Here is an 18,709-nt window from a genome sequence, read left to right as displayed (position 1 = left end):
TTGTTCACACTAGTTTGTTTTGGATATTCTTTGATTTCTTTTACTTCTTTTACTAAGATGATCAAAATAATCCTAATAAAACACTCTGCCTTATATCAGAAATTACTCATCTGGGTGTGAAGTGTGTGGTCAACCAGCCCAAATCACATTGCACATAATGGGGAGCAGTTAAAGGCAGAGGAGGCAAGCAAAATGTTGATCATACATAAGACCACTGGTTTTACGAATATAATTCTCTATTCCTCAAATTTTGTCAACTATGAAACGTTTCACATTAGGTAGTTAACAGTGCTGGAATTATCAATAATTGCTTATTATTTGTGTGAATTTATTTTTAATATTATTAAGAAACATTTTATTAGAATTTAAGAATATAGAATATATGAGAACGGATGCTTGATAAGGGCCTTTTTATTTTAATCAGAACATACAGAGGTAAAAAATGTGGCAATTATCTTTCTCATAAACATACTTTAATACAGAAACCTAGATCAATTTCTTTAATCAACTCTAATCATTTCCCACTTCATGAAACCTCAAGGTAAAATTCAATTCCCTAATTAAATAAAACATAATGGATAAAATATAATGCATTGATGAGTGACAAAAAAACATATATGTATATATTCTTTAGACCCTAAATCCAAATTAAAGCAGCAGTTCAAAGAGCTAAGCAGGGGCTCTGACCCCAGCCTTCAACCTCGGGACACTTACTTCACTCAGATAATCTTGACCTTGGGTATTATATATCACCTTCAGTACATAAGCAGAGGAGAGCCTAAGGTCTGATCAGGATGGAGATTATAATAAGAAACCTTTACAAAAACCTAGGATCCAATGGAATGCACCTCCAGTGTAAAGAAGAATTATAATAACCACCAACATCACTCTTCTCCTCATTCTACAAATTGCCAGAAGAAGAAAATTACCATCTTGGACCTACCTTGTCCCTAAATGAAAGAAAGCAAAAACAATCTTCCTTGAAAATTTTTAAGAGCAATCTAGTTCTCATATAGGTTTTCATCCCAAATTCAGACTACCTAAGTGATCTGAAAAAACTGGAGATGATAATTTTAAGATGTCCTGGAAAGTTTCAACAGGCACTTAAAAGTAAACAAAACATCCTCTTGGGGAAACCAACCTTGATAAAAGAGTGTCAAAGAATTTAGCAAAAGTTCCAAGGAATAGGAGTTCACATTCAAAATCACAGAATACACAAGGAAATGACATGCAGTATGTGAAATCTACAGTAAAAGCAGACAGCAGAAGCAAACCTCTAAAGATAGCAAGTATTGGAATTATGAGTTACTGAATGAAAGAGTATGGTTAATATGTCTTAAAAAATAAAAGTGTATTAAAAATATGAGGAAAGGAGAAAAGCTATTAACAAAACAATAAGAAAATTTGAAAAAGAACCAAATAATACTTCTATAAATTAAAAAATATAATTAAAATTCAAAATTCAATAGCTAGATTAAATAACAGATTATATATCACTGAGGAGAGAATTATTCAACTGGGAGAGCAATCTAAAGATCTTCCTTATAGAATGCAGAACAGGAACAATTATGAAAGAAAGGTTAAGAGACATTGTAATTTGTATTTTCTGTCTTATTTGAGGGCATTCAAATATGCTTTAAAGGAAAAGAGAAACAAACAAGTAGACAAAGCTCATAAGATACCAAGTATAGATACTGAATAAGCAAGTGTGAGATATAGGCAAAATTCATAAGATGTGTTAAGTATAGATAGCAAAGTAAGCTAGTAACCTGAGAAACTCATTATATAGAATAGATGAAATATAGGGTGTGCATAACACTGATATAAAGGACAAAATAAGACTATTCCTTATAGATAGAAAGGTATGGAAGGACCAAATGACATCTTAAAAAATTCATAAAGCATTATCACATAACTTCCAGATGGACAGCTGTGTCTCCCACCAAATCAATCAACCATTAGTAACCTAACATGACCCCATGCATGCTCTGCTGAAAACATACAAGTAAACATTTCATATCTGTTTAGGAGGTTATCAGTTAGTTTACAGCTATGGTGAGGCACACTTGCTCCTGCATGTCTCCAATAAATCAAGAGTATATTGGCTCCAGTCACTTTCTGGCTGTTGAAGACCATTGCGCATCCTCAACTCTGGTCCTCACAACCCAACCATCAGTAGGGAGGCCTGATACAACAGAGTGAGAGACAGGACGTATAAGCATTATGTAACACAGGATTCAGATAGCGCAGTCATTTCACCCCACTTGTATCCACATCTACTCCATCTTTCTCCCTTGCTTCTTGCTGTATGTTTTAAGTAGATTAAATAAAGTATGATTCAAGAATCTTAATTTGATCCGTGAGGCTTTCTATTCTGTGACCTCTGAAATAGCCTGCCTGGTACCTTACTTGGAGGCTAACATAGGTAATTTCCCACCAATCAGCACCTAGGTAATTTCCCACCACTACAGCTGGTGACAGAATGGGATGCAATTAAAAGGTATCCTAAGTAAATTATAAGAGAAATAAGATAATGCTTCATAAATGATCTTTAAAATTCAAGCAATATTTAAGAGCCCCCAATCCCAGTGAACAACTAAAAACTTATCCATAATATAGGGTAGAGAAGAAACTAAGCAAGATATTGCAAAATAAATTCAGAACAAAAGTCAAGAGAGGCTTGATTACCCTCCCCAATAAGAGCTTGGAATCAACAGAAAGAACCCCCAAGCCAATGGTGTTACCAAATATAGATATATTGGTCTTTGAGCATGACCTCTGCTATCATCTACCTGTTAATATACTTAGGGACCATCACTGCAAAGAGGTAATTTCCCACGATAAGAAAAATAGGGAATATAGTGAAAATGTTTTGGAAAGATTATCAATAAGATGATGACAGGAAATCATCCAGAATTAATAAAGGAGAAACAAATCCCTAGACACGTTAAGCCTAGCAAATCTCAAACTGGATAATAAAAAGAAATTGATTCTTAGAATTGTCAAAGTAAACATCTTCAGAAAACACACAGAAAGATCTTAGATTTAAAAGTGGTAAGAGGGAAAAGAAATAGTTTACTTTTCAATAGCAACAATAGAAGCCAAAAAACAGTGAAAAATATATTCAATGACCTAAGAGAAAATATTTATCAGCCTAAAATTACAGGCCCAACAAAAGTATATTTCCAGTATGAGAAAGGGAAAAAAGAAAGCCCCCTTAACCTGTTTCTTTAATCTGCATTCCTTTATTTTGTCTTAGTCCATAACTTTAGAGGCATCTAGTGATTCTGGTCTGTCCTTCCATCTCTAAAATAAAACACTAAATATCTATGTATTTGAATGACGATTATCAACTAAGCTTTTATGTAGGGTGATCTGACTGCTGTTTCACTGGGAGATTCTCAATTGTCAGGCTTTCCTCTTGAGATGGCAGTATCTCCAGACAGGAAGTATCTAATCGGACTGGAAGGTAAAAGCCTTATTGCCACTTGGCAGAGAAGGTAACTAGGAACCTCATGAAACTTTAACAAGTTCCCCCTTTTTCATTAGAATATAGTCCCACCATAAACTATCTCTGGTTCCTGAGTGGAAAGAATTTGATTTAACTTCTCTAAGAAAACAGAGTGGAGAAGGGGGACTGAATGGAGAAGAGGGAGTCAGCTGCCCAGTAGTTCAGGATAGGGTAGGAGAGTTGAACTGATCCTAAACAGAGATTCAATAAATGCTCCTATTTGCAGCAGCACTTGTACCCCCACTTAGAGAAGTTCCTAGGATCTTTAATTCATAACCATTCCTGGGTTCTGCAGTATGAATCAGCCTTACTCGGGCTTCTTATACTATCAGGATAGGCTACAGCAGAGGTTGGCAAACTTTTTCTTAAAAGACCAGATAGTAATCTCTGTCCCAACTACTCAGCTCTGGCATTGTAGCTTAAAATCACAATGATAGACAATGCATAAAAGAATGAGTGCGACTTTGTTCCAATAAAATTTATTTACAGAAACAGGTAGCTACCCTGCAGGCCATAGTTTGCTGATCTCTAGGCTATGGGTTTCTAAGGTCTGCAAAGTCAGTTGTACACACCCATCTGCTTTCCAATTTCCAAAATTTTGTTGCTCTTTTTCTCTTTGCCCTTCTCTTGTCCTCTGCCTTTCTAAATCTTCTTACTAACAGTTTAGTGGGATTTTGAGAATGAGTAGAGACAAACTGAAGCACCAACATAATATTACTTTTCGAAGTATGTGTTATTGAAGAAAACTCCTAGAATTTTGATTAGGAATACCCTGTAGATATAGATCAACTTGGGAAGAACTGACATCTTTACTGCATTGATTCACCCAATATGACAAAAATGATATATCCTTTTATTTGTTTTGGTGTTGTGGTATTGCTAATGTTTGGTAGTTTTTTTTTAGAGGTAATCTGTATCTTCCCTTAGGTAATTGTAATATAATAGTGATGATTATGAGCCTTCTTATCTTGTTCCTGGTCTGAATAGGATCACATATAATTTTCCTATTATTGTCTTCTTATTTATATAAATATATTTTAATTATATTTACTGGGAAATAGAGTCCAGGTAGCTTAGATTTGATACATAACAAACTCTGATCAGTATGTGGTATATGACAGTCACGGGAGTGCGCTGCTCAGATCTCCTCGAACAGAACCCACTATGGGGAGCATAGCTGACTGACAGCCCCAGCAGACGGATCCATCACTACATTTTCACCAAGGCTGTTCCCAGTCCATGACTGAGTATTGTAATAGTGCTGGCCTATTTCTGCCTGATGTAGGATTCTTCTAATGCTCAACTTTAGCCCAGGGATTCCCCACTGGACTGGCCTAGATTTTTTCAGTTATGTTGCTGAGTTTCTTCCTAACCTTCTCTCTCTCCTTTCACAGGTGTGAGATTTGCTTCAGAGTGTAAAGCCTTTTCCTATTTATTCCTACTCCTTCCCCTTTTGTTTTTCAAAGGTATTTCTCCCAATAAAGTTCTTGTTTTTGTGTCTGCCTCTTGAAGATAAATCACCAAACCGTGGGGTTTTTTTTTGTGTGTGTAAGGAAGATTAGCCCTGAGCTAACATCTATTGCCAATCCTCCTCTTTTTGCTGAGGAAGATTGGTCCTGGGCTAACATCCATGCCCATCTTCCTCTACTTCATATGCGGGACGCCTGCCACAGCATGGCCTGATATGTGGTGCACAGGTCCATGCCCAGGATCTGAACCCGCGGACCCCGGGCTGCTGAAGTGGAGCACATGAACTTAATCACTACGCCACTGGACCAGCTCCAGGAAATTGTAATATAATAGTGATGATTATGAGCCTTCTTATCTTGTTCCTGGTCTGAACAGGATCACATATTATTTCCTATTATTGTCTTCTTATTTATATAAATATATTTTAATTATATTTACTGGGAAATAGAGTCCAGGTAGCTTAGATTTGATACATAACAAACTCTGATCTCTGCTAAAACCCATTTTATTACAACCTTGGCATTCAGACAGCTTCCACTTTAATACTACATGTCAAAAGAAATTTATAGCCATATAATTCAGATGATCATAATAGTTAGAGATTTTTCTTAGAAAAATATGAAATCTGAAATCTGTCTTTCTGAAACTTCCATCCACTACGCTTGATCTTTTTATCTATTTCATATATTATTTGTATATAGTATACATGTACTAATAGTATACTCTACTAATATGTATACTTAACATATATGATTTTCATATGCTATTATCATATACTATTGAACTATTTGAAGTACCCTTAAATAACTCTTTCAATACTCAAATATCTAAGTTCCTCTAACCATTTCTCTCATGATTTGATTATAGGATATTTCATTTCTGGACCCCCCTTATATTTTTTAAGAAATAAATTCAGCTAATATATGTCACCTAAAATATGGAAGTCACAGAAAGTTGGTTTGTTAGAAATAGTTGGTATATGATGCTTGTAAACTCCTCTTTTGTGAGGGTACCCTGGGATAATCGTAGTGGCAGTAACATAGTTTTTGAATCTACCTAGATTCCCATTCCCAGAAGACAGATATAACAACTAGATAACAAAAATTTTTAATAATCTATAACAATACTATGTGACAAGAAAATCCAAAATGTGAATGGAGAAAAACCACTGAAACCCATAAGACCACTGTGGTATTAGCAATTATGCAGGAGGAAAAACATGAAAGTGTCGGGGGAAGAGGGAGGATCTCTCTCTGCCCTTTCCCTTAAGGTTCTTCTGGCTGGCCAAACAATCAACAAGACAGGTTAGCAGGAGAAAATAATACCAAGTTTAATAACATGTATACATGTGAGAAAGCAGGGACACTGCGTTTCTCAACACAATAGCAGAAATTCTCGTCTTAAATATCATTTTCAGCCAATGACAAAGGAGGATTTTGGGGGTGGGGGGAGTCAGTTACAGGAGATTACCACTAAAGCACAGTAAATAAGAATAAGGTTATTATGCAGCTCAAGGCCTCACCTTCCACATTGATAAGTCACTAGAAATGAGCTCATCCCCCTCTCTTCTCAAAACAGAGAGGGAGATACCTTTACAAATGGAGATTTCCCTTATAAATGTAAATGATTGTCTGGCAACTCTTCGCAGGGTCATCCAGAGAATGTGGCCAGAGAGACAGAACTTCTGATAAGAGGGGCTTGTTGGTGCCTTTCCTATTGTAACATTTACCCTATGTTATCTTTACAGCCATCATGATAGATCTGTTCCAGGAAGGAGCTACCATGTCAAATTCTTTAGGCAGTTAGTGGGGGAGGTCAAATGTCCCTAGAGAAAACAACCAAGGTAAAGAGATAGATTTCAGGGTGGCCAAATCTTGATCTCCCACAAAAGCAATGAGGCATCTGATGGATAGGAATAAAAAAAGTTAAAGACACTCCCTAGAAAGCATGCAGAAGCAAGAACAGAAGCCAAATCCTGGAAGGGTTTTGCGTATTCCAATAGTGTGTGAATACAAGGGGTCGTCTTGAAGGGTCTGGAGTATTCTGGGCCTATGAACCCCCAAAACTAACTAGCCAATGCTCCCATCAAGGTCAAAGCCCCAAACTGAGAAGAAACTCCTGAATATAGAAACAAAATTGAGCAGCACAGAGACAACAGAGAAAAAGAGAAATAAAAGTCCACATTAAAAAGGGAGTGCTGGGGACCAGAGTCAGAAAACTCAGAAAGTAAGCCATGATATTTTCAGAAACTACACACACACACAAAACAAACAAACAAAAACAGGAGAAGGAACTTTAGAACATGAAGAAAAGCTTCTTAAATCTCAGAAAAACTGATTTCTCATAAAAAGGGCAATACAAATGGATCACAGTCTAATCTCGTATAGCAAAAAGAGAATAAGAAGCAAAATAACATCACTATAGACTATAAAAGCAAGCCAGACAATGAAGACTACAAAAAAGATGAAAATTATAACCTATTATTTCAAAATAAACTTAAGTCCAGTTCTGCATATAAGGAGTTTGGAAACTGCCATCCTGTCCTAACAAAAGGTAAAAAGCTGAACAGATTGAAAAACCAATGACTCTTTTGGATCCCTAAGAAAGGCGAGGACTCAGGGCAAACTGCTGCCTCCAAGATTTGAGAGACAAGCAAGTGAATATAAGTCATCATGGCTTACCTGAGCAAAGAGTCACAAGAGAAAAACGCTGGCAAAACCAGTGCTGGGGAAGGAAAATCTGAACTGTTACTGAAGAACTGCTAGAGGCTCAGTGTGGACAACACTGAGAGGCAAAAACTCCAGGAGGACCTAGTCATAAGGAGGCTGCCACAATATTGTGAGATTTACCTCCAGGAGCTCAACCAGGTTCCCATAGCAAACATCAGAGAAAAATCCCCTCAGGCTTCCAGCAGGGGGAGGGGAAAAGGAGCCATTTTAACATGCACCAGAGCACTCTGTTCTTCTCAACAAGAACTGCCTTCAGGGGAAACTAGTTAACCATAGTCTAACCTGCTGGGGTGTTATCTGAGCCTAACTGACCTGAGGGAAGGGAAAAATCAACTCCAGCTTGAGTTGCCTGAGCCCTCCACATGGGAGAAGGGAGATACCAAACTCCAGCCCAGTTTAGCAATCCAGTCACATCTAAGTGGGGGGGGGGGGGGGGGGGGGGGGCCGGGGGCAGAACTGAGACACTCTTATAAAGTTTATAGTCCAGAGGCACAAACTCACTAAAGACTGAGACTTACTCACAGGACTATAGAATGCTACCCCTCCCCCAACCTTAGTACCACATTACTAAGACCTAATTACAGCAGTTCCTTTTACCCAGTACATCATGTTCAGCTATCAAGGAAAAATTACAAGGCATACCAAAAGGAAAAAAACACAATTTGAAGAGACAGAGCAATCATCAGAAACAGACATGGCAGGGATGTTGGAATTTTCAGACCAGAACTTTAAAACAACTATGAATAATATGCCAAGGGCTCTAATGGATAAAGTACACAGCATGCAAGAACAGATGGGCAATGTAAGCAGAGACGTGGAAATCCTAAGAAACAAGCAAAAAGAAATGCCAGAGATCAAAAACACTGTAACAGAAATGAAGAATGTTTATGATGGGCTTATTAGAAGACTGCACATGGCTGAGGAAAGAATTTCTGAGCTAGAGGATCTGTCAAGAGAACCCTTGAAAATGAAAAAGAAAAGAAAATACAGATTAAAAAAACGAGAAAATAATATCCAAGGACTGTGGGACAACTACAAAGGTGTAACATATATGTGATGGAAATACTAGAAGGAGAAGAAAGAGATAAAGGAAGAGAAGAAATATTTGAAACAATAATGATGGAGAATTTCCCAAAATTAATATCAGACAACAAATGACAGATCCAAGAAGCTCATAGACCATGAAGCAGGAAAAATGCCAAAACCTACAACTATGCTTATCATTTTCAAGCTACGGAAATTCACAGATAAATAAAAAAAAATCTTGAAAGAAGCCAGAGGGGGAAAAAAATTTCTACCTGCAGAGGAATAAAAATAAGAATTATATATGACTTCACAGAGATCATGCAACCAAGAAGAAAGTAGGTTGAAATGTTTCAAGTGTTGAGAGAAACAAAAACTACCAACTTAGAATTCTGTTCCTTTAGAAATTATCCTTCAAAAGTGAAGGAGAGATAGACTTTCTTAGACAAATAAAAACTGAGAGAATTTGTTGCCAGTACCTGCCTTGCAAAAAAATGTTAAAAGAAGTTCTTTAGAGAGAAGGAAAATATTATAGATCATTATCTTGGACCTACAAAAAGTAACGACGAGTATCCAAGAAGGAATAAGTGAAGGTAAAATAAAACTTATTTTTCTTATTGTTAATTGACCTAACAGATAACAGTTTGTTCAAAATAATAATGCCAACCATATATATAATTATGTATATATATATATATGATATATATATGAAGGTATGCTTATATATAAGTGAAATGATGAAAGCAATGATAAAAGGGACAGGAGGGAAGAATTAGGATTGTTTTGTTCTTATAAGGTACTAACACTACCTATGAAGTGGTAAAGTACTATTTGAAAGTGGACTTGGATTAGCTATAAATGTATATTGCAAACTCTATGGAAAACATTAAAAAACATTAAAAAAATAGAAAAAAATGTATATATCTGATATGCTAAGAAAATATAATCATATAAGATGTTCAATTAAGACCAAAAAAGGCAGAAAAAGAATGGAAGACAAAAATATGAAAAAAGAACAATGGCAACAAAGCAAATAGTAATGAATCTGAGAGATATTAATCCAACTTATATCAATAAGCACTATAAATATCAATGGTCTAAATGCACCAATTAAAAGACAGAGATTATCAGAGTAGATCAAAAACAAGACCCAACTAGATTTTGTCTACAAGAAACCCATTTAAAATATAAAGACAGATATAGATTAAAGGCAGAGTGATGGAGAAATATATACCATGCTAACACTAATCAATCCCAGGGGCATAAGCCAAAAACAAATGACTTTAAGTAGATGTTTATTTCATATAAAATGCATACTAAATTTAAGTGGAACATATGAGACAGAAATAACATTTTAAATAAACACGTACCTGTCAGCAACTGCCTCATCCTTTTCCACATCCTTTATTCCAAATCATTTTACTTGTTCCCACTTGTGAGGCCACTTGCTCTCACACTTTGACCTTCGTTTGGAAAGTATGTGGAACCTCCTCCTCAGAAGTTGCAGGCACTGTATTATGGTCAGTTTCGCTACTTGTCCCGCATACTTCTCTCTCTTTATCAGGGCTATTGCCATCTATGATTAGCACATGTAGACTAATGCAGGAGAACATTCTCTCTGCCTTACCACAGAATGACGAATATCATTTCAGTGAAACCTCCTAATCTGGCTTTCTCAGGGAATGTCCACTGCCGAACTCCAGATCTATTTAATGCTGCCTATATTTCAGGGTCAAATTTCATTTCTATCTTCTGAACTCTAATTTAGCATCTGAGAATATCCTATATAAGAATGATATTTTTTCATTTGTTTGATGTTTGGCATGACTAGTATAAACAAATTGATGACTGAATATCCTATGTTGAGGGATTCCAGCAAGAAAAGTTGTCCTCTATTTGCAAATGTCAGCTACTGGGAAGGAATGCAAGGAAAAAAGAGAGAGGCAAAGACAATAAACTGAAGGATGATGCAGAATGATGTGGTAGCAGATGTTTCAGCAAAATTATCTTCACATCCAAACGAAATATAAAATCTTTGTACATGTGTTTCCTGGTTTATATTTCTATTTTATCCCATTATATTAGTACATGGCTTATATTTCTATTACATCTCATTACATGAGATAAATTTCTTATATGTTTTTGATGTTTTTAAGTTTAATTAAAAAACTGTCAGAATTACTCAATGATTAATAATTGTATTGATTAGTTATTTATATGGTCAATTTAAAAGAAAAAATAAAAGTATCAAATTTTGATTATGCTAAATATCACAATATATTACTATAGAGTATGTGGTGTTTTCCTTAAAACTAGTTCAGTCTATAAAATACCATTTTGATAGGGAATACAAAAATGTATATTATTGGAGAATTGCCTTTTTATCACTGATTTACTCATCTGATTCTAATATTCAAATAGTAAAAAAATAAAACATACCTCAAATTTTTTCTAACTAAGAAACCACGTATCCATCTTTGAATAATCAAAACTGGTGAATTATGAGCCAGAATTTCATTAATTTTTGAAATAATATATTTAATATTACTAATTTCATCCTCATAGGTTGATCCCTATAAAAAGAAAATATATTTAATATTTATATTTCATGAAGGTATTTCCAAAAGACATTTTAAACTTGCTAGTCTAATTGTATAAACTACTAAAATGTTCACAGGTGTCTTATAGGCATAACAATTAAAAAATAAACACATTTTCATATCTATTTCATTAAATCAAGATCAGAAGATCAAGAATTAGTAGCATCAAATAATTTCAATTCTCTACACAAAATGCAAGATCCATGATGATAATTTTCTCCATTCTATCTTCTTCTCTCAATCTGATATAACAGGTATAAAATTTTGACCACAATCTTGTTGATCTCTGAAAGGTAGTCCATGAATAGGTATCCAACGAAACTCTAAAGGTATTCTGTGGATCCCCTTAGAGAAAACTGACATATGTTGGATTTATAAAACAATTTACAGTAGTTCAAAATTTTGTTGCAGCTTAACTAGAATGTTGGACACTTTTACTGGAACACAGCACATTCCCCCGGGGGAAAAATATTCTATATTATCTTTAAAGAAATTATCTCTAAGATCTTGTTGTCTGCAAATTTTTAGATTTGAGATCATAGATTCTCTATAGCCTATTGATCATTTGACTGGTTAGAAATAAAGCCACTTTACTTATGTTTTCAATGTAAGGATTATGCATTAAAAACCTAAAATTCATATTGTTTGTAAGGCACCCACCCTGAAAATTACCAACCCCAACACATTAAAAACACACACCTTTTCCTCCTGTACACTCAATCAGCTACATACTGCTAGAAACAAGAAATCACAAAGCCTTGCGGTTTAAGGCTACTTCAGGTTTATACTTGCAAACATTCATTGCTAATTAGCAAATTACTTTTTTTTTTTTTGCATGGGAAGCTTCGCCCTAAGCTAACACCTATTGCCAATATTCCTCCTTTTCCCTTCCTCTGCCTCGCCCCCTGCACAGCCCCAGTACATAGCTGTGTACAGTTGTAAGTTCCGGCTCTTCCACGTGAGCTGCCGCCGCAGCATGACTACAGACAGACAAGTGGGGTGGTTCTGCACCCAGGAACCCAGCCAGGGCCGCTGAAGCAGAATGCGTGGAATTTCAACCACTAGGCCATCAGGGCTGGCTCAAGCAAGTTCTTTACTTGGCCCTGACTTGGTTCTATTTCCAACAGGAGCTACTGCAAACCTTCAGTACTATTCTCAATACTCTTCAAGACTTCTCCCTAGAGCTCCCTAAACATCTTGCTTCCTTTTCACAGAAAAATTAGGGCTATCAAGTCTGAACTCCATCAACTAACTCTCCTCCCTTCCCTACAAATTTAATTATATTACCATTTAACTATATTCCTATATATACTGAGTAGAAGTGCCTTCTACTCAATGATAAAACAAGAAGTATCTCTCTTCCTGTCCAAGATTGGCTAAGTCCCATATCCCTCAGTTTTTCTATTCGTTTTTTTTTTTTTTTTTTTTGGTGTGTGTGTGTGTGAGGAAGATTAGCCCTGAGCTAACATCTGTTGCCACTCCTCCTCTTTTTATGAGGAAGTTTGGCCCTGGGCTAATATCCGTGCCCCTTCTTCCTCTACTTTATATGGGAGGCTGCTACAGCATGGCTTGACAAGTGGCCAGGCCGGACCCAAACCTGCCAACCCTAGGCTGCCAAAGAGGAGCATGTGAACTTAACTGCTACGCCACCAGACTGGCCCCTCCCTCTGTTTTTAATTACTTGTCCTCTACTGTCACTATCCCTTTACCTGTAAATATGATTTAGCCTCATCCATCTTTAAAATGCACACAAATAATCACACATGTTCCGACCCTCCATCCTTTGTATCTAACTTTCATTAAAAGCCCAAATTCTTGAAACAGAATTCCACATTTGCTGTGCCCACCTTCTCCCTTCCTGTATCTCATTCCACTGGCTTCTATCCCTACCATCCTATCTGATGCTTTTCTTACAAAATTATCAATGGACATTCCTCCTTGAAACATTTCCCTTGGCTTCTATATACCACTTCTCCTAGTTTTCCTTATATAAATCTTGTTTACTTATGGACTTTTTAAAGACCTATCCATACTCTGCTTAAAGTCATATTGAAAGGATTTTCCCCATTTGTCTCTTTTCAATCCGAACACACTTTGCAGATGATTGCATTCAAATTCATAGCTTCAACACTCACCTATGTGCTTATGACTCACAGATTTCTAGCTTTAAGCCTGAACTCTCTCGTGAGCTACAGAACCATATGGTCAAACTGATATCCAATTAAACTCAACTTTCCCAAACATGAATCTTCCTCCCTAACCTGCTTTCTCATATGCTCTTAGTGAATGGCACTAGTGCCCTTAGTTACCTAACCCAGAAATCCTGGAACCATCCTAGGCTCTCTTTTCTCTCATGCTTCTTCGTATCCAAATGTTGCCAGGCCCAGTTTATTCAACATCTCAAATATCTGTCTGACCTCTCCCTTTTCTTCTATTCTCTGTCACTGCTTTATTGCATGTCTTTATCACTTCTTCCCTAACTTACTAAAAATGTCCTAACTAATATCTGAAATAATCCCCATTCCCCCACTCTCTCCAAACCATAAAATGCACTATTGCTAAAGTGAACTTTCCTAAATGCAAATCTGATCATATGGCATCCTTGCTTAATATATTTCACTGGCACATCACTGAAAGATAAATTACAAATTTCTTGAATTGGCACACAAAATCCTTGATCTAGTCCCTCCTTACCTCCTCAATTTCATCTCCCTTCACCCTACATATAACACCTTCCACTCTGACAATATCCAATACTTACCCCCCTGAAAATTACCTGATAAACCTCAATGCTTTTTACAGATACCATTCCAGTTTCTTGACTGTCCTTCTCAATTACTTTTCTCACTATCCTAGACTCAGTTCTTTCCTCCAAGAAGCCTTTCTTAATATTGATCTGAGTTCAATATCCTTCTACAATTTATCCTGTGCAATAACTCATTTGTCACACCTGACAATGTTAAATTTTACCCTAGCCCTGTGATCCTGGAAAACAGTGAAGGTTAAGAAATCTCCTCATCCTTTTGTCTCAGGAAATGGCTTACTGCAAAGAAGAACCCTTCCCCCATATTACTTAGATAATATCCATGAATGCCCCTCTTGTTTACCTATGACAAGGTCCTGACACAGACCCTCTAAATCCCCATTCTTTGCCTGTCAATAATTAGTTGAACTGCTTTGTCCCCACTGACCAATTAGAACAAAATGCTTGTTAACCAAAGTTGGTTAAGATTCTCTCCTTCCCCTAGGCCCCTGAACTTTGGCCCACCTTCAGCCTGAGACAGCGTACAACCCATCCTTAACAGCCCCTCCTGAGAATAGGCTACTGTCAGGGTACAGTCTTCTCTGATATACTGCCAGACCATGCCACTCACCTTCATCCTATTTACCCACAGTTCTTTCTGGCCTTGTTTACTACTCCCTCTGAAAGAAAAACCCTTTTTGCCTAACTTTTAATATGTCTGCAGATCTTAATGTCAGAGCCTTCTCCCTATTGCAATAGGCCCCCTTTGCCTATTGCAATAGCCCCTTTCCCACTCTTGCAAAAATCCTTTTGAATAAAGTTTCTCCTTACTAAATCTTTATTTGTTTTTTCATTTAACAAGCTTATGCTATAATGCAATTATTGTTCTATTTTCCCCACTGCAACATAAATTCACCAAGTTTAACAACTCTCTCTTTATCCTATATCTCTAGGACTAACTAAGCTATCTGATCTGCAACTGGCATTCAATTATCAGCTGACTATTAAATCACTAAGTAATAGTCACTTATACATGTCATATTTGGTCTCCAAGCTTGATTTGGCAATGTCAATTTGTTTTCATTACTCAACTCTTACTTGGTTGCAGTAATAGCATACTCCTAATTTTTCTACCTTTTCACTTTTTATTTCTCAGTCTGTTTGCTGGTTCCTCTTTTTCTGCAAACCACTTAAATATTTGTATAATTTAGGCTTTCTTCTTTTTTCACTTCTCTTTGCTAACTCTCCTCGAATGATCACTTTCCTTGCTACATCTTACTATCTCACATATGCTGATTATCCACATAGCTGTATCTCCTGTCAGGAATTATCTCTTAAATTACAAACCTATAAAGTGACTTACAATTTCATTTCTCTACTTATGTGTCAAAACCTGAAATAATTATCTCCCCCATAAGGAAACATCCCCAATCCGCATCTCACACTGCATTACATATAGTCATTAAAACCATTCTCCACTTTGCCAACCAAGCAATAAACTCACATTCCTATTTCTCTCTTCCTCTTTCCACCCAATACATCACTAAATTCTATCAAAAAATCTCTCTTCAATCTATTCCATATCATCTATATTCTCTACCAATTTATTAAATCAGCTCTTAAAACTAGGGCCCAAACAATTGCAATAGACTCCTCACTAATTTCCCTACATTCAATTTCCCTCCACTCCAAAATTACAGAATATGGGATGATTTTTCTAGAATAAAAATCAAGTCATGTAAAATCCTTAAATATTTCCCCAAATATGTCCTATCTCCTTAGTATTATTAAACCCTTTGCTATATTAATCCTGTTTTTTTCTCCAGCATCATTTGACATGCCCAAACATGTCCTCTAAACTCCAAGAACACTAGGGCCGGCCCCGTGGCTTGGCAGTTAAGTCCGCATGCTCCGCTACTGGCGGCCCGGGTTCGGATCCCAGGTGCACACCGACACACCGCTTCTCCGGCCATGCTGAGGCCACGTCCCACATACAGCAACTAGAAGGATGTGCAACTATGACATACAACTATCTACTGGGGCTTTGGGGGAAAAAAAAAAAAAAGGAGGAGGGTTGGCAATAGATGTTAGCTCAGGGCCGGTCTTCCTCAGCAAAAAGAGGAGGATTAGCATAGATGTTAGCTCAGGGCTGATCTTCCTCACAAAAAAAACAAAAAACAAAAACTCCAAGAACACTAAATTACTTGTTATCACTTGATTGTACCAAGCTCTAGCATGACCTCTGTGCCTTTGCAAATGCTTTCACTCTGCCTCACATGCACTACACTTGCCAACACCTGTACTTGCCTAATGATTTCTTACATTCGAAAAACTCATCTAAGGTATACTTTTGTTTTTTCTTTTTTCCATGATGAGAGGGCTGAACTTCAAAGATTTCTAAAGAAAATATATGTAGTTCTCTCACAGATCTTGCCCCATACTCAGATCCATGGTATTTTTTTTTCATTATTTCTTTGATTATTGCTTCTTAATTTGTTTTATTTTTTCTACTATAATTCCTGTTCATGTATAATAAATATCCTGGAACTCACCTCTATGTCTTTTTTTTTTCCTCATCATTTTCAAGTATTTCTTCTCAATCTGGTGAAGCCATTCTGTCAAAGGCCAGCTTTCTCATACTGAGTTTTCTATTAGCTTGTCAACTACTCCAGTTTAGTAATGTGGCTGAGACTAAGCTCCTTTCTGAAGCTCCTGACAGCCCCATCACAGATGAGTTCTGCCACATACCAGTTTGCTATTTATTATAATCCTGCCTGGACTAGGGCTTCTCCATGAAATTTATCCTGTATTCTGTAGCAATGGGTCCTATCTGTCAGTTGGTCCACTATTATCCTCGACAAATAGGGGGATTTTCAGAATTTCCTCTCGTTCCTGTCATTTTGTTATCTATTAGGAAGAATAGCTTAAAGTCAGGCTGACCTAGCTTCTACCTTTGGTTCAACCTCATCTTCGTTATATCTAAAAAAAATCTTCACTACATCTAGAAGAAATTCTATGAAATAATCTTTTATTTAAATGTTATCTTTTACTGGTTTGTAGTATAGATGTGATTTCCTCTAATCTTTATGTTTCTTTGTTCATTGCATCTGGGCTCATGGTGTGTGTGTGTGTGTGTGTGTGTGTGTGTGTGAGTTGAGCGCAGCAAAATACGCCACCCCAAAATATGACTGATGGAGTTCAAGACATGCCACACTAGAATATGCCCCTTTGGTATATTGATTATTTTGAGTGGGAGGCAACTTGAAAAACAGCAAATGCAGGGAGAGGATTTCTCTGAACTTCTCTTATCTGCCTAAAGACAGATCTTCCAAAAGGCATTCAACTATAAATCCCTTCCCCAGGGGTTTCATCAACAAGGGAAGATGGACTTTTATCACAGGAGAGGAGATCAGAAAGAAATTAGAAGAGGAGGAGATTAGGAGAGGACACCACACCCAGATGAACTTTCTCACTAACTCCCATCTATTCTTCTAAGAACCCATTCATTTTTCCTAAAAATCATTTACTCTCTACTTAGAGGCCTACACTCTCCCTCCCCATTCCACATCAAGATGGTATTTAAGCATGAATTCTAAGCCACCTGAAGGAGTTACTCATTTTTCCCTGGGTACCTCCCACGTGTACATGAGATATACATGTTAATAAACTCGTTTTTTTCTCTTGTTAATCTGTCTTTTGTTACTGGGGTCTCAGCCAAGAACTAGAAGTGTAGAAGGAAAGTTATTTTTCCTCCCCTACAGTAGCTTGGAGTCAGGGAGGTTGAGTGCATAAGTAAGAAGTGAGGGAGCAGAACACAGGAGGGAACTGAGATGACTATGCTGTAGTGCTCCTGGTCAGAGGCTGCAGTTCTCACCAACAGAGAGTCCTGCTTCCCACCAAGACATGAATAATTCCTTCTTCTTAAAGAGAGAAACAGAATCATCATCAGTTGTGGGCAGGGTTAGTGTCCCCGTCAGAGAACAAATAACCTCTAGACAATACTCAAGCTTTCTGATATCCTAAAACAATTACCTTGTAAATGCCAATAAAGATATCACTGCAAACTTGTACAAATGCCATAAACTATTTGCTATCTGAGGACAAGTGGACGCATTCTCTTTCTAAGGGAAAGTAATGCATCTCCTCCACTGGAGGAGTTTTAAAACTGCCTGGGTTTAAATTCCAGTTCTACCCCTTGCTAGCTATGCGATCTAGGGTAAGTAACCTATCTGTCCTGTGTTCACCATCTGTAAAATAGAGATGATAATGGTACTACCTCACTGGGTTGTTGTGACAGAATATTTGCAAAGCACTCAGAACAGTGGCTAAAATGTTTCAAGTATCCAAACAACGTTATCTGTCAACAGTTTTATAGTAATACTTAAAATAATATAGCACTTTAGAGTTTACAAAGGACTTCTATATACCTTATTTTATACTAAAAAAATTAGTATAAAGCAATTTACTAAGCAATTTATCCAAACTAACATAATGTAAAATTATGAAATCAATAAATTAACTATAAAAGACAATTAGTGCTAATGTTTTCAATACAATAAAAGCAATTAAAGGATGATAGTAAAAGCTTGGCAAAGAACAACATACGCTTAGGCAAAAAACTGTCAACAATCAA

At 36.7% G+C, this 18,709-nt stretch overlaps 1 protein-coding gene across 1 annotated transcript in view; it reads right to left on the bottom strand.

Annotated features, from left to right (window-relative positions):
* The window catches only part of LRRIQ3 (leucine rich repeats and IQ motif containing 3), a 182,879-nt gene that overhangs the window by 121,312 nt on the left and 42,858 nt on the right, over nt 1-18,709 (bottom strand). Inside the window, exon 4 of the mRNA XM_014788273.2 lies at nt 11,173-11,306. Within this exon, the coding sequence (XP_014643759.2) occupies nt 11,173-11,306 (134 nt within the window). The remainder of the gene's footprint in view (nt 1-11,172; nt 11,307-18,709) is intronic.

This window comes from Ceratotherium simum, chromosome 2, assembly GCF_057802395.1.
Source record: "Ceratotherium simum simum isolate JZ-2026a chromosome 2, ASM5780239v1, whole genome shotgun sequence".
Lineage (NCBI taxonomy): Eukaryota > Metazoa > Chordata > Mammalia > Perissodactyla > Rhinocerotidae > Ceratotherium > Ceratotherium simum.
Note: the sequence above shows the minus strand (reverse complement) of the source record. Positions and strands in the feature narration are given on the sequence as shown.